The sequence below is a fragment of the Fringilla coelebs genome (assembly GCF_963513975.1).
Source record: "Fringilla coelebs genome assembly, chromosome: 11".
NCBI classification, from domain to species: domain Eukaryota; kingdom Metazoa; phylum Chordata; class Aves; order Passeriformes; family Fringillidae; genus Fringilla; species Fringilla coelebs.
The window spans coordinates 16,682,285-16,696,988 of NC_140037.1; the positions used below are offsets into that span (position 1 = coordinate 16,682,285).

Genomic DNA, 14,704 nt, shown 5'->3' on the forward strand with positions numbered 1-14,704 from the left:
CTGGGTGGGGTTAAGCATCATGCCTGCAATGGATTACCCTGCCCTCTCAACCGACACATCTGGCGAGATCTCAGTGCCCAATTGATGTGTTCCTCCCCAAAGACTAAAACACTAAAAATAAATAATACAACTCGCTTTCATTTGGGGGGCTGGATTTTAAAGGGGCAGGGTTGTAGATTTGCCTTTTTTTTCTTTTTTTTTTTTTTTGCCTAGTACCTTTCCAATATTAAAAGGGAAAAACCCCATATATAGACACTAAAAAGCAGTCGTCCAAAGAGCCGTCTCAGTGTTGCTTGTACACGATGGCAGTGACAGTGGGAATCTCGTGCTCCTTCTTCTTGGAATCCACCACGTGGCTGTACCGCTCTCCCCGGTGGCGCTCCAGGTAGGGGCCCCAGTTTGCTGTGGGCCGGCAGCAGCTGACAATGCGCTGCAAAGCAAAACCAAGAGGCACTGAATGGCTTCCTTTAGTCCAGGCTGCTTTTACAGGTCAGTAAAGTTATTGCTCTAGGCATGCACCGCGACTCAACGCATGGGGAACCACCAAAGGGGTTTAAAATCGTTCCAAATGTCTTTGGGGTTGGTGGGCTCTGGACACTGAAGTCAAAGAACAGGGAAAGCTGTGACCGACACAACTGTTTGGGAAAGCTTGCCAAAGCAGAATATCTCAGATCTGTCACTTCCTTCGGCGAGGAACAGGAGGCAAAACTCCAGAAAATTATATGGGGATAGAAAGCAATAGAAATTCATCAGAGAATTTAAAGAAGCTGGAATCGCAACAGAACTGATGAAAAATCTCTCTTGAATGGTGTGTGTGCACTCCCAAAGGATTAGACTTTACCTTTTTATCAGAACGTGGTAGGGTAGATGCACCTTTGATGCAACTACCAGAGATAATGCTTCGGTCTAAAAATCCATTTGAAAAGCATGTCAAAGCAGTAGATGTGTTGGAGAAAAAAGCACAGGTGGTCCTGATAATACCAAAGAAATTCAGATTTGATGCTATATCAGTGGGTTTTTTTGCCCTTACCTCAATAAGGTTTCCTTCAGCTTTAAGTATTTTTACAAAAGCAATAATGGGAATCCAGATGACGCAGAAGATGATCATGCACCAGCCAACAATGCTTCCCCAGGCTGGGTATAACACTGAGCCATAAGTGGGATTTGAAAATGTGATCAAAGACCAGATCAAAATAGCCTAGAAAAAAATGGCAAAAACAATAAGAGAAAAGTAGGTTTCCAGCAACATTGAATTTGCACTGCTTCCCAGTTGGTTTAATAAAAAGAAGGGCTGTCTACAAGTTCTGCACAGTTCCCTCTTGTTTTCTGAGTGTGAGAACAGTTGTGCAGGATTTGGTATTCAGTCATCACCAAACAGCAAGACTGAAGGCCATGACTGAAAAGTGACCCCAGTGCTGACATGCACTAAGTATATTTGTGTTTAAACATAACTTGATCTCTGGGCTCTCTTTAAATCTTATGTTGGATATGTGTTGCTGGCTGAGCCCAGTACCCTTCTCTGTATGTTTTATGCATTCCTGTATTCCATTATTTACAGGAATACAGGAAAGAACTAAGATTAGAAATTGGCAAATATTGCTTCAGAAATTGGATGGTTTTAGGCAGCATTTTCTAAACTATAGTCTGGGCAGATGACAGGTAATGTGCTGGCCAGAGTGACTTGCCACTGTTCCTGGATTGGACATGTTAATAAATTCTGTCATAGTAGCATAATCCAACCATCTACACTCACTATTGGAAGTACAGGATTAACAAAAACCAGACATGCAACAGGACATCTAAAGGTCTCAGTTAGACAGAAGAACAGCAGAACATCTGACCCAAAAATGGGATTTCCCTCAAAAGGTTTTTAAATCAATCTCAGTCTAAAATTAAGATAATCCAGCTGCCAAGGCAGAGGATCTAGGTGCCCTGTGTTAGTCCTAGGGAGTGTAGACCCAGCTCTCTAGTAAGTGATCTCAAGCTCCAGCCTCCCCTGGAGGGGATCAGAGGAGGAGGGAGTGTATCAGAACGCAGAGACAGCCCATAGTTCATTTCACTGGCACAGCTATGCCCCATCTCTATACACAGAGCCAGGGCAGTCAGCCCTGAATCCTCACAAAGAAACCTCTTCAATATTGAGTTACTAAGTTCTGTCCCATTAACACCATCCAGTCATGTGCACGCACCGTTAACAGCACAGGGGTGATGAAAAACCAGCACACTTTCCACCACAGCCAGAATGAATCGCTCTTCTTTCCAATCATCATTTCAATGTCTTCAATGAACCTTTTTCCTCCTGTTGGAAGACAATCATGGGACTCACTGTAAAGCAGGTACCTCCCTTGCAGGTGGGGTTACTCAAAAGTGATCAAAGAAAAGCAATAATTAAGGACAGTTTCTCCAGTTCTTCATTAAAGTTTTTTTTTTTAATTATATAATTATTCAGGTGGTTAACTTATAAATTCTTTATTGCAATAATTAGTATTTTATATCCCTGGGACTGCTCAAGGCCAGGCTGGATGGGGCTTTGAGAAACCTGATCTATTGGAAGGTGTCCCTGCCCATGACAGGGGCTTGGAACAGGATGATCTTTCATGTCCCTTCCACCCCAAATCCATACTGTGACTCTATGATATACACTGCTCCTGGGATTGCTTAGTTTAATTATGTATTTTCAATGCAAATAATTTACCATAGATGTAGACGATGCCTACTATCTCCAGGACACCTGAAATGAGGATTCCCCATCCAGCACAGAAGTGATCTATTAGGTTAACCCAGTAAATTCCTGCCTGCAGAACAAACATTAGAGGTTAAAATTTGAGTAGTAACGTACAAATAAGATGCATTTGTTCAAGACAATTTAACAGATCATGACTGAGTTTTTAAGTTCACAGTTCTCCAGGCCAAGTACAGATTTGTGAATATTATTTTCTTTATATCCTCTATGTAAAGTTGAAAAGCACATCTAACAAAATACTATAGATGCTGAAACCAAGATCTATGTATATGCAGAGCATATATAAACAGCTGAGAGCAAGATTTAAATTTGGAACTTACAGGAATAAAGTTGGGGCTGAAGTTTTTATACTGAACTACAGCAAATTCTATACCAGTTATCAGTTCTGGGAGGCTTCAATCCTCCTACATGCATGACTTCTCCATGGGGTTAACCACAGCTTTAAACACCAGCAGGATCCCAGAGCAGGAAACCATCTCTGAGCCATTCCACACTCCTGTGTTCTAGTCCCTTGCAAGCTACCCCACCACCCCGTTTCATGACTGTGCTTGACCATACAATGTCTACTCACCACAATTACCTCCTTCACATTCTCAGTCTAATTACACACATAAATCTGCATTTCTAGATGGAGTAATAGCAGTGAACCTTTATACCCTCAAAAGCAATTGCCTCAAGAAATTTTACACAGCATACTTAAAATTCCTTTTCTGTATATCTATTTATATAAATAATCACATGCAGGAGAAGTAACCATGGAATCTACAAATGCTCATGAGCTAATGGGTTTTTATTACATGGATAGGCCATTCCTCAATTCCTGTCCTGTTTGCTAGTGAGTTCTGAACAAAAAGATCCCATCAGGATTTATGAGCAGTACCCACTGTGCTGCGGACATGTTCTATGCGTGTACTTGTGATTACACAAAGAAATTCCTGAACTGAGGAACCATAAATCAGGCTGATCATTCACAGGCTCTGTAAAGGCCTTCTATTTAAAAACATGTCTCAGTTCAATAATCACAGAAAACTTTAGGTTCTTCAAGCTTTCCCTGGGAATTGCTTGCTTGTGTGTTCAGGCACACTGTCAAAATTCAAGGGTCTCTAAGATTTATCCACAAAGACAGGAACAGTTGGAAAGGGTATATTAATTTGAGTTCATCACTTGCAGCATAACTAAACCCACTACTAAAAAAACTTAATTTTTTTACCTGAGTAACACAGACAAGCCCAAGTAAAAACGATGCTGCACACAGACCCATGGTTACAGGTAGTCTTAATTTTTTCACCACGCTGGGATTTATATCTTGAATGGCGGTTATAAGTGTTTCTGCAAAGGAAGAAGAAGTGAGTTTGAGCAGCAAAATTAAGAAAGGCAATGGTCATTTGAAAAGCCATGAGTCACTTTAAACACCACTCACCTATTGAGGCAAACTGGGAGTCAAGGCCCAACAGCACAAGCATGAAGAAAAACAAGAAGGACCACAGAGGAGAAACTGGTAACTGGGAGAGAGCCTCTGGGTAGGCTACAAAGGCCAGTTCAAACCCTGGAAGGCAGTGGAGAGAAGGATGTTACTGTCATGCCTTGGCCAATGCAAGTCCCAGTACCAACAGTGTGACCATCAGCCTACCTGAGTCCACCACCTCGGGGACAGGCCTCTGAGACACAAATGCCATGTGTCCCAGGATGGAGAATATTGCAAACCCAGCAAATACGCTGGTGGCACAGTTGGTCACACAAACTACAATGGCATCTGAGTAGCAGTTGTTGTGGAACTTGTTGTATGAAGACAAAGTAACAAGGCCACCCCACGCCACGGACAGGGAGTAAAATATCTGGGTGGCTGCATCTTTCCAAACCTGCCAAAAAAAAGAACATGAGAATTGCTGTATTACTTACAGTATTTATCATAAACCTTTAAGTCTGTCCTCCATTGAATCTCGAGGGTATTTTTTTTTCTTTCAGCCTGTATATCTAATTCTATTTCACATGAACTTTAGGGAGGATAGAATATAGCATGCTGGTGACCTTGCAGTCTCAATCACAAACAGTATCTCTATGATGTCTAAAGGTCACATCCCAAGCATGTTGCCAAATATTTAAATCTTATTGGGCTAACCCTGAAGAAAAGATTAGATTTGTTCACATAGGTGAATTGCTGAGATATGAATCTTGGCACAGAGACAAAAAATAAGGACAACCAGGACTGGCTGCAGGAGTGAGAACTTTCATGTACCCTCCCACTTGTGTGACCCAAACAAGCCACTCCTGCCTCTGATGTAGCCCCTCAGCTAGTGCCAAGCACTCATATAAATACCACAAATAAATATCACACCTAATGGTTGCTTTTGATAAAACTGCAATAATATTGGCATAAGCCAGAACAAAGAAAGTTCTGGCTTTCTTTGCATGAGGTGCCCTTCCTGGTCCACCTAATTACCCAAGGTAATTTCCCAGGCAAGGCATGGCCTGAATTTCAAACTCAGGGATCCCTTCAGCCTTATGATAAAGTCCCTTAAAATTATCAGCAAGAACTTTCTCAGCAGATCTTGCTAAGATCAAACTCCAGCATGATCCCCAAGGACTGTTTAGAAGCAATAGCACAGTTCTCATCACTGGTGTGGCAGGGAGGGGGAAGGAGGTGATTGTCTTTCAATTTGAGAGTAGCTGGAATAGAGGCTTGGACTTTTTACACAACCAGCTGCTGGTACAAAATACAGGGCAGGACCTGAAGCACCTGACTGGATAAGAAAGAAGCCACATCACTAGGAAAGTGTGTCCCACTTCTGGGGCTGAACTTCCTCTCACCTCTGCCTCCATCAGCTTGGTGATGTTGGACTGCGTCCCAATGTAGTACTCGATGCCATCCATGGCACCTTCCAGGGTGGCACCTCGCACCAGGAGGACAAGCAGGATGACGTATGGGAAGAGGGCAGTAAAGTAGACAACCTGCAGAGAGGTGGGCAGGGACACACATTAGGTGGGAGGGGATCCACAAACCTTCATGCAGGACGACTGGACAGGCTTTGGGCTAAGGGCTGCTGGTACAAAAGGAAAACAGGCAACCAGAGAAATGAGCACATGCCAACCACCAAACCATCTGGCTTAGCCGGTTCTGGAGCTGCATTCCAGCAGAAGCAGAAGGCCCAAGCCACATATCCACTTTTGAGATAGCACTTGACCACTTTCAGAAATGCATTTTTCTGGCATGATTTACTGCTGTAGCAAGGTCTGTACTCAAGTACCCCAGACGTCTCTTGCTAGGTAGTGCTTCTAGCAAATGCAAACTGAAAGCCAGGAAAAATTAGGTGACCAGGGTGGAATTATCTCCTGATGAGCTCCCTGCTACTTCCCCCCAAAACCCCCCACCACCCCCCCTGCCAAAAAAAAAGCCAAAACAAAAAAAATTTTTTTAAGTCCCTGTTCTGGAAGCTTTCTTTACAAGAGCAAGGACTTTTAGGTTCACTCAGACACAGTTCTATTCCAGTGTACTGGCACAATGGGACCAAGGCCAGCAGTACAGTTATTGTTACACAGGCTACGTTCAACAATACTCTGGTTTCTTGAGTCTTTTCAGTGTCATTCAGACAGGTAATTGACCCAGGACTGCTGGCTCCACCAAGCCAGAGCATTGTACCATTGTGTGGTGAGTCTGATATTTCCAAAGACCTCCTTCATGCTTGCCTAGAATGGACAATTCTCTCTGCCTTTCGTCTGTCTTGCTCCTGCCCAGCTAGATTCTTCCAAGTGTCACCTTACTCTCCAAAGACGATTGCCTTTGTGCCAGAAAAAAGTGACAACAAGAAGAGCCAGCTGCCAGGAACCCAAAGAACATGAGATTAACAAGAACCATGCAGCCAAATAACTGAGGCTGGGGAAGCACAGATACTCCACCCCAAAGCACTGAAACAAGGACAGAAAGCTCCAAATAGAAAGCAAAACAGGAGACATCCAACTGAGCAGAGGAAAGGAGGCAGCAAGGAACCAAAGAGAGGCACAATGACAGAAGGAAAAGGGGGTGTGTGGGTGGGAAATCTGTGCAGAGGAGGTGAACAAAAGAACAATGGCAACTGAGGCTGAAGATGTAAATGATGGAGATGCAACATAAAGGTGAAAAAAGAGTATGAGGAGGAAAGAACAAAAACAAGAAAAGGGTCTCAGGTGAGGAAGGAGGAAATTCAGCCTGCCCAAGAAAACTCCAGAAAACCACGCTGCAGCTTGTGGAAATGGGAGCTCAGCAGAGAGAGATTCTGAAAACAAGCATCTGAGTACCTTGTCCCTACAAGTAACTTCAATTCTTGGGAACAAGCAACATTTCACAATGTGTCAGGAACCTGCACACACACACCTGTTCACAGCACCTGACCTGTATGGTCCAACCATCTCAACCAGACTGGAAGTACAAAATAATCACCGGGTGTTCCCAGGGCGTGTGCCCCTGTGTGCCATCACATGCACGCTTCCATCACACAGCCCAGGCAACGGCCAAAACTCAGCTGGAATCACCGGCACGACAGCCAGATCCCAAAATACAGGGCAGCCTGGTGGAGTGCAGGCCCAGGAGTTAAGTAATGGCTGTGTAATCAGCACCTTACTCATATTTATGTAACAGTTAGGAGCAGGAGGAAAGCCAAATGCTGAGCCCAGCAGAGGGGGTGTGTTAGGACTGCATCCCGCCTTGTGCTAAACTTCCCTGGGTCCAACTGACATTGGGAGGGCAGAATCAGGCTAAAAGTCATCTCCTTGGTGTTCCTAACATACCTTTCCAGAGGATTTGATCCCCTTAAACAGGGCAGCTCCAACAATTATCCAGGAGAGGAGGAGGCAGAGAGCCAGGTACCAGACGATCGTGCCGGTCTCGTCCAGCCCACTCGAGCGCTGCAGGGTCACTTTGCTGAAAGCACACGATGCTCCCGTCAGGAGGGATAGCAGCAGCACACACACCTCACACACCCCCTCTTCAGCTACTTCTCAGGAAAAACTGAGCTGCTGTGTCAGGCCATTACGAGACTCTGCAGCCTCTTCCAAGAGTGTGCAGTTAGAGTCGCGTGGTTGGCAATGAGAAGCTGTATATTTAACTGCATTTTCCCCCTCTTTTTGAAGCCTACCAGCTCTCATCTCTCCACACATCTCCTGTAAGACCCACCTAAGATATTCTGTGTTAATCATGAAATTCCAACAGGAAGAGAAGAGCTCAAAAGAATCAGTTTCCAGGAACCCAGAGAACATGAGGCAAATTGAGACCATGGGGCAATAAAGAAGTGGCAATTTTACAACAGACCCAGATTCAGAATAAGGTGAATATATTTTACACAGTAACTCCTGAGAAAAATAAAAAGATATGCTATATGTAAAGATGCCAAGTATTGCCAACCAGGACTCTGGAGAAGAGGACTTCTTTAAATGGGAGTATTTTTCTACTGGTTAAAGGTTGACTCACTTGCTTCTCTTTCTATACATAATTTCTCTTCAAAAGGCCAAACTTATCAATTAAATTTTAAGTCCCCTCTCTAGTGATTTGCATGCCCATGTCCCTTGACTAGATTTTTTCTGGACTGCAAGATAAGATAAAAATAAAGGGTACATCCAAAACCAGTAATTCATAATTTCTTTAAAGTATTTACTTACTTCCAGTATTGCGCACTGGGAAATTGCACTGGTTTGTAGTTTATGGTGCCATTTATACATGTGAGATTGTTGCTTGTGACGAATGTGTAGTTTGCATGAATGATTTCCCCATGGAAGGTTGTGTTGCAGTCATTTACTGAAATCAAGAAAAAGGAATCATTAACACTGGGATGACTATTATTAAAAAAATCAGACTGATACAGCAAATGTGTTTCCTAAGCAATTACAGCTTCAGTTTGCCTGCTAACAATATTTGGAAACAAACCTGAAATGTCACTTGCAGCTGTGACTTCACTACTTGACTGTAAATCAAAACACCAAGAACCTGGTGTGCTCACCACGTTTTACTTATCCTCAAGAATACTTACAAAAATCAAATCTGAGCACAGTTAAAATTGTAGCCTTGCTTACTCTGAAAACCTTTGTCCTAAACCAAGGTGACACATGGATCTTCTGTGACACATTCATCTTATTGTGGCAGAGGGCTTGTTAGAACACTTTAAATATTTTCCTTGGAGGAATGGAAACTGGGCTTGGGAATTTTTTTGCCAGAACATACAATAAAAAACACTTTATCAGCATATGTATCAGCACTTATTGGAAATTCTTGTTGAAGCCTATTTCGGGACAGCTTCTTTAGTTCAGTTTTGTGTTCCCCCAAAACTTACAAATTAGGTGCTGAAATCTTTTTTTGTTTTACCAATAAATAATCATTGACTTTTTGTTACATAATGCCTCTTAGAAGATATTTTCAGATATGGTTGAGGTATATTTACATTAATACTGTAAACAATGCAATGAGTCCTCATCTTGTCCTTGTTATTTTAATAATCACTGGTTACCAGGCAAGACATTTCCAGCTGCTAACTGGTAATTACCTCACCAACTTCACCTTTTGCCTTGAACTGGTCTGATATGGAAACTGGTGAGATAAGTGTTTGGGCTCTACATGTGCTGTGAAACACAAGAACAATGGTGTGGAGATACATTCTAAAGAGTTAATGAAGAGTGAAACCAGTGCCTCAGTGGTGCTCAGGATTACCATGGCCACAGGGGAGGCAAGGGGTAATGAAAAGACCTCGATAAAAACTACTGCAGCAGTTTGTCTCATGGAAGGAGAGAAACTTTTTTTTGCCACAAAGCCTGATGAAATGGGAATGCAGGATTTCCAGTGATTGGAAATGTGTGTACTAGAGAAAAGCTGAGCTTTAAAAGGAAAAAAAAAGGATCCAATAAGGTGATTTCAGCCCAGTTCTCTGTAGATTTGCCAAGCATCCAGAACTGGTGGCAAAGAGGTAGATAAGCATCACTCCTCTGTGCTCAGATGCAAAACTCCAGGAAGGACTTTTGAAGCCCCGGGTAGCTGTATCGTTCCTATACTCTCACCCAGAAAACAGTCCAATTACCAAAAACGATAATATTAAACTCTGTCTGGAAAGTATGGTACCTATTCGTGTCTTGCTGCAGAATTCATCTGCCCAGGAAAAGCAGTCTGACCAAGGCAGCACTTTTTGAAATGAGGCAAATAAGTAGTAGAATGCATAAGCAATGATAACATTGTAGTAGATGGACACAAGTGCCGAGATGACGACCATTGTGATGCCCACTCCTAGGAAAGAGAAACACAAAATATCTTAACCACCTCAAATTCAGGTTGCAAACCCCTTCCCCCACCAAAGCAAATAGCCTTCACTTCACTTTTTAAAAGGCTGCTTGGGAAGAAGTTGAAGTTGGTTTATGTTTGGGTTTAAAATATTTTTTAACAGCAAACAAACAGTGAAATTTTAAACCCATTAAATGATGGATATGATCCAAACTGACCATCTCAAACATAGTTTTGAAACAGAGTTTGAATCAGGCCCATAAAAAAATTGGACTATTTACAAAGTCTAAAGGAGTAATTCAGTATTTTGTTCTCTCCCCATTGAGAGGGAAACTTAGTAAAATAAAACAAACTGTACTAGGACTGCCCAAGCCATTTTAAAGATTCCACTGTAATGAATGCTTTAAACTATCGTAAATCCTGTAAATATTACTGTTCTCCCCCTTGTTAAAATCAGTTTTGTTCTGTGAGTTTGGGAAAGCCTGACAAACTATACCAGTCATCTTAGAAACTATATATAGGTTTCTGTCTTTACAGATACATAAAATATATGCTGTGTTTAAAACCTTTTGCTTTAAGATAAGACACGCTGCTTTCATGAAAGGTTCTTGTGCTGCAGACTGGCAAAAAGAGTAAGTGTTGGGGCAACCAGTTTCTGTGGGTGACAAGCAAATTCTTGTTGCATCAGAAGGAAACTTCCTCGTTCCTATGTTAACTCCTCTGGTCAATTAAAACAAACAAAACCATTGCACAGTCCTTTACACCTGTGGTGCAGGACCGGGATGGACAGGTGTGAGTAGAGCACACGGTTAATTGTTTCCAAACAAATCTCCCTATGAGAGAGTTTGAAATACAAACCCTCACTACAAACTCAAACTACCACTACAGCATGCAACGATTGCTCTTATCTCAAGAGGCATCCCACTCTACAAAGCCAGAGTCTAGGCTATTTTATCACACCAGCAGATGACTCCCAAGGCAGCTGCTGGGTGATTGTGCACAATATTGCACAGAGCACCCAGACCTGTGTGCCTGTGCCCACACTGGCAGCCAAATACAGAATTAACTCATTCAACACACAATTGCCTTGCAAACTACACTGGATGTGAAGCATAAAGAAACAGTGATAAAGTCAACTTCTAAAATTTATTTTCAATCTGTTGCACACATTACACCAGATGTTTTACTGAGGTTTTCCCTCACACAGCAAAGTAGGGATATTTCCTTCTGCCTGGACAGCTGGAGTGAGAGTGATATGCTGCTGAGCACAAGAATCTCTGATAAAACCTTTCACAACCAAGAACCTTTTTGGGGGAATCTTTTCTCAACATCTGTTGATTAACTGAATAATGAGGAAGTATATACCTGGGTACATAACACTGACCCTGTAACATTGGGAATAGTTGCAACACGGATATCAGTGTCTCAGAATTAGTAACTTCATGAAGAAATCATTAATTCAAAACAGTGTATTATTGGAATAAAATGAAAGATAAGAAAACCAACCTTGAAACAATGGTAGCATTCTCCATACGGAAACTGGCCCTAGACTGGCAAACTGCCCAAGGGAACATTCCATGAAAAATAAGGGCAAGCCAGCTAACGCCAACATGATGGTGTAGGGGATTAGAAAAGCACCTGAGAAAAGGAGATAAAAAGATGGGGGGGAAAAGCACAATCACACACACTGAGAAAACAATGCATCTTTCAGCATTCACCACCGTCTTATCACATTTTATACTTCTCCTTTCTCCCCTGCTCCCCACTGTAGGGGCTTTTTTTTTGAAACAGAGAGATTTGTTTCTAAATCCTGTTTTCTATAAGACTAAATAGTACCTGCAATGAATGTCAGAACTGCTGATTTAAAAAGAATGGTTTCTCTCATAGAAAGTAAATTGATTTAATAAAAAACTATTGAAGATGTGCTCTAATACAAGTAAGAACACTCCTCAGCTATAGGCACCACCAGCCTTGTCCACTTTCTATTTAATCTTCCAGCTTTTAATTTAAAGAGGAACAGAACCATTCCTGTGTGTGCTCAGCTGTGTTTTGCAACTGCCCTGTTAAGCAGCTACTGGACATCAAAGCATGAAGATTATTTTCTATGGTTGGCTGAGCCCTGTGTCAAACAACATCTCAGGATGGCTCTTGTTCAAGTCCATTTAAAAGTGCATGTTAACCTGATATCAGTGAGCACCTTGTTCTGTGAAAGGGACTGGCACTTCTTTGTGTGTGCACAGAAGACAGGGAAAGCGAGAGCACGAGTTTCATAAACACAACACGATATCCCTGTAGGAATCTGTCCTCATCACTCTCGGAATTCAAAGCAATCAAGGACCCAGTTCTGCAAGGAACTGCAAATACCTGGTAATTTCAGGAAGTAAATTGTCCCAGAGAATTAACTGGATTACTCCTGTGTTTCAAAACAAGGATGTAACAGTTGTCTTTATCAATCATGGGCAAGGGGCACAGAAAAGGATGCAAGCAACAGCATAAATATGCTTTAAATGCAAAGTCTCTGCTGCAGCAAAAGATCTAGTCCAAGGGCTGAGGTCACAAAATATTTTGTTTTCACAATTTTCTTCAACAAAAGTCCAGGCAATGCAAACCAGCCCAGCTCACTCCAATAAAAATTCTGTACTGGGAATGCCTCCTTATGTTCCACATGCAGCTGTGTGGGCTGTACTGCATTTACAGCCCAGAATTTTACTTCAACAATGGTTAGGCAGAGCAAATAGGTACATATAAGTAAGTTCTCAGCAGTCAGTATTTACACACTCTTTAATTACCGGGGGTAGCCTGGCAAGTAGACAAAGCTCTGGAATACAAGCCAAGGAAACCAGTGCCTCTGCTTGGCTTTGCCACTAGTTCATTGTGTAAGCAGGTAGAAGATCTCTCTGTCACACTTCCCAAGCGTTTGATCTGGGTAATTATTGAGCTGAGATAATTATTCCAGCTTAGAGTGTTTGCATGGAAAAACAAAGGTGCAGAGGGGATTCGGCTGTTCTCTATAAACATACCAGGTATGGTATATAACATAAACTTACTAGGAGGTAAGCACTGGGGAGGGAGAGCAGCTATTTAGACAAGTAGAGGATGTTGGCACATGGACAAAATGGTACACATTGTTTATGAGTAATTCAGAAGATGGAATTCTCAGGTAGAAATTTGCAACTCAAACTACATTCTCTTTCCCTTCTCAGCTGGTACCCAAAAAGCACATAGGTGCCTCTTACTGCCCTTTCCCACGAGCAGGCTCTATCCCAGCTCCCAGGGTGATGCTCACATCCAGCTTTGACAGAACATGCCCAGCCTCAGAGCTGGCCCTTGGAGCTTGCTCTCCTCTCTCCTGGGGATAGCCAGGTGTGCCCACCCTGTGTCCCTGCCGTTCAGCACAGGTACCTCCTCCGTTCTGGTAGGCGAGGTAGGGAAAGCGCCAGACGTTGCCCAGGCCCACGGCATAGCCCACCAAGGAGAGCAGGTAGTCGGCTTTGTTTGACCAGTTGCCACGCTCCAAGTTCTCATCGCTGGGACGGGAGCTAGCATCTGTTTCATTTGTCAAACTGAAGTCCTTTGAAGAGAAGAGGGAAGGCTTGTGATACCCACCAGGCAAGAAGGGCAATCATATCACCATTTCTCTGTCCAGAGACGCACCTTGGGGTAGCTGACCAGCCAGACAGGATGGGTAGAGTCAGTTTTTTGGCTGCCAGTCCACCTGATCCCTGGCAGGACAGCACAGACCTGTGAGAGAGGGTCCGACCAGAGAGCCCAAACACCTCCACAATTTTGCCTTACTCCTTTGTGCTATCAGCTCCAGGAGAATCCTCTATTCTGCCCCTGCAGATGCCCCCATGCTTGTTCAGATGTTCACATCAGCACATACCTGTACACCCTCTTTATAAAACACCTGTCCCAGTGCCTTGCACATATGCCGAGGCACTCATCCCACTCCACCTTCCACTACCTGTTTGGATCTCACCTGCCCAGACAACTTCATACCCGCCCTCAGCTACCGACGCACCTGCACCTTGCTTGCCCGAGTGCCGCTACGCCCACCTGGGCACCTGCAGGACCCACCTGCCCAGGTGCACCCACACTCGCCTACATTCTCGCACACCTGCCCAGGTGCCTCCGCACCCCACCTGCCCGGGAGCCTCCGGGCAGCCTCCCCCGCCGCCTCACCTTCTTCTTCCCGCAGGACAGAAAGCCGGGCAGGCTGAGCATCCCCATCTCCGCCGCCGCAGCCGCTGCGCTCTGCCCGCGCCGGCCGCCGCCCGGCGCTTTATCGGACCGGCTGCCGCCCGCCCCTCGCTGCCCTGCCGGGAACCGCGGCCCCTGGGCTGCCCCAGGGCCCGGGCGGGGCCGCCTCCCGCCCCCGGGGCAGCCCCTCGCAGCCCGTGCCCGCTTCCCCGCCGCACCCCGCCCGCTGACCCTCCTCCGGCCCGCGCCCACTTCCTCGGGAACACCCACCTGCCTAACACCTTGCGCGGCCACCTGCCCACTTCCCCTCCTAAACACCGCCTGGCCTCCGCACGCCCTCGCTCCTCGCCTTACCCCGACCCACTTCCCTGCCACCAACCTGCCTGGGCTCGCTCCCCCGGTCAGGGCTCTTCGGCTCTCCTTGCACCCCTGCCTTCACTTCTAGCCTGTCCCCTCACTCCTTCCCCTCTTCCAATACCTACCCGCACACTCTTCTCCTTGTCTTCTACCTCCGGGCTGCCAGTTCCCCG

General features: G+C 44.4%; 1 protein-coding gene across 1 annotated transcript; it reads right to left on the reverse strand.

Annotated features, from left to right (window-relative positions):
- Positions 1 to 77: 77 nt before the first annotated feature.
- On the reverse strand, positions 78 to 14,204 carry SLC6A14 (solute carrier family 6 member 14; the record flags this gene model as incomplete). Its single annotated transcript, XM_084212740.1, has 14 exons — positions 78 to 430; positions 1,031 to 1,198; positions 2,190 to 2,299; positions 2,696 to 2,795; positions 3,954 to 4,072; positions 4,164 to 4,289; positions 4,374 to 4,602; positions 5,552 to 5,692; positions 7,505 to 7,637; positions 8,372 to 8,507; positions 9,819 to 9,980; positions 11,481 to 11,612; positions 13,377 to 13,545; positions 14,157 to 14,204. 14 exons carry the CDS (start codon positions 14,202 to 14,204, stop codon positions 284 to 286), a joined length of 1,920 nt encoding a protein of 639 aa, XP_084068866.1. The 3' UTR covers positions 78 to 283.
- Between the last annotated feature and the right edge of the window lie 500 nt (positions 14,205 to 14,704).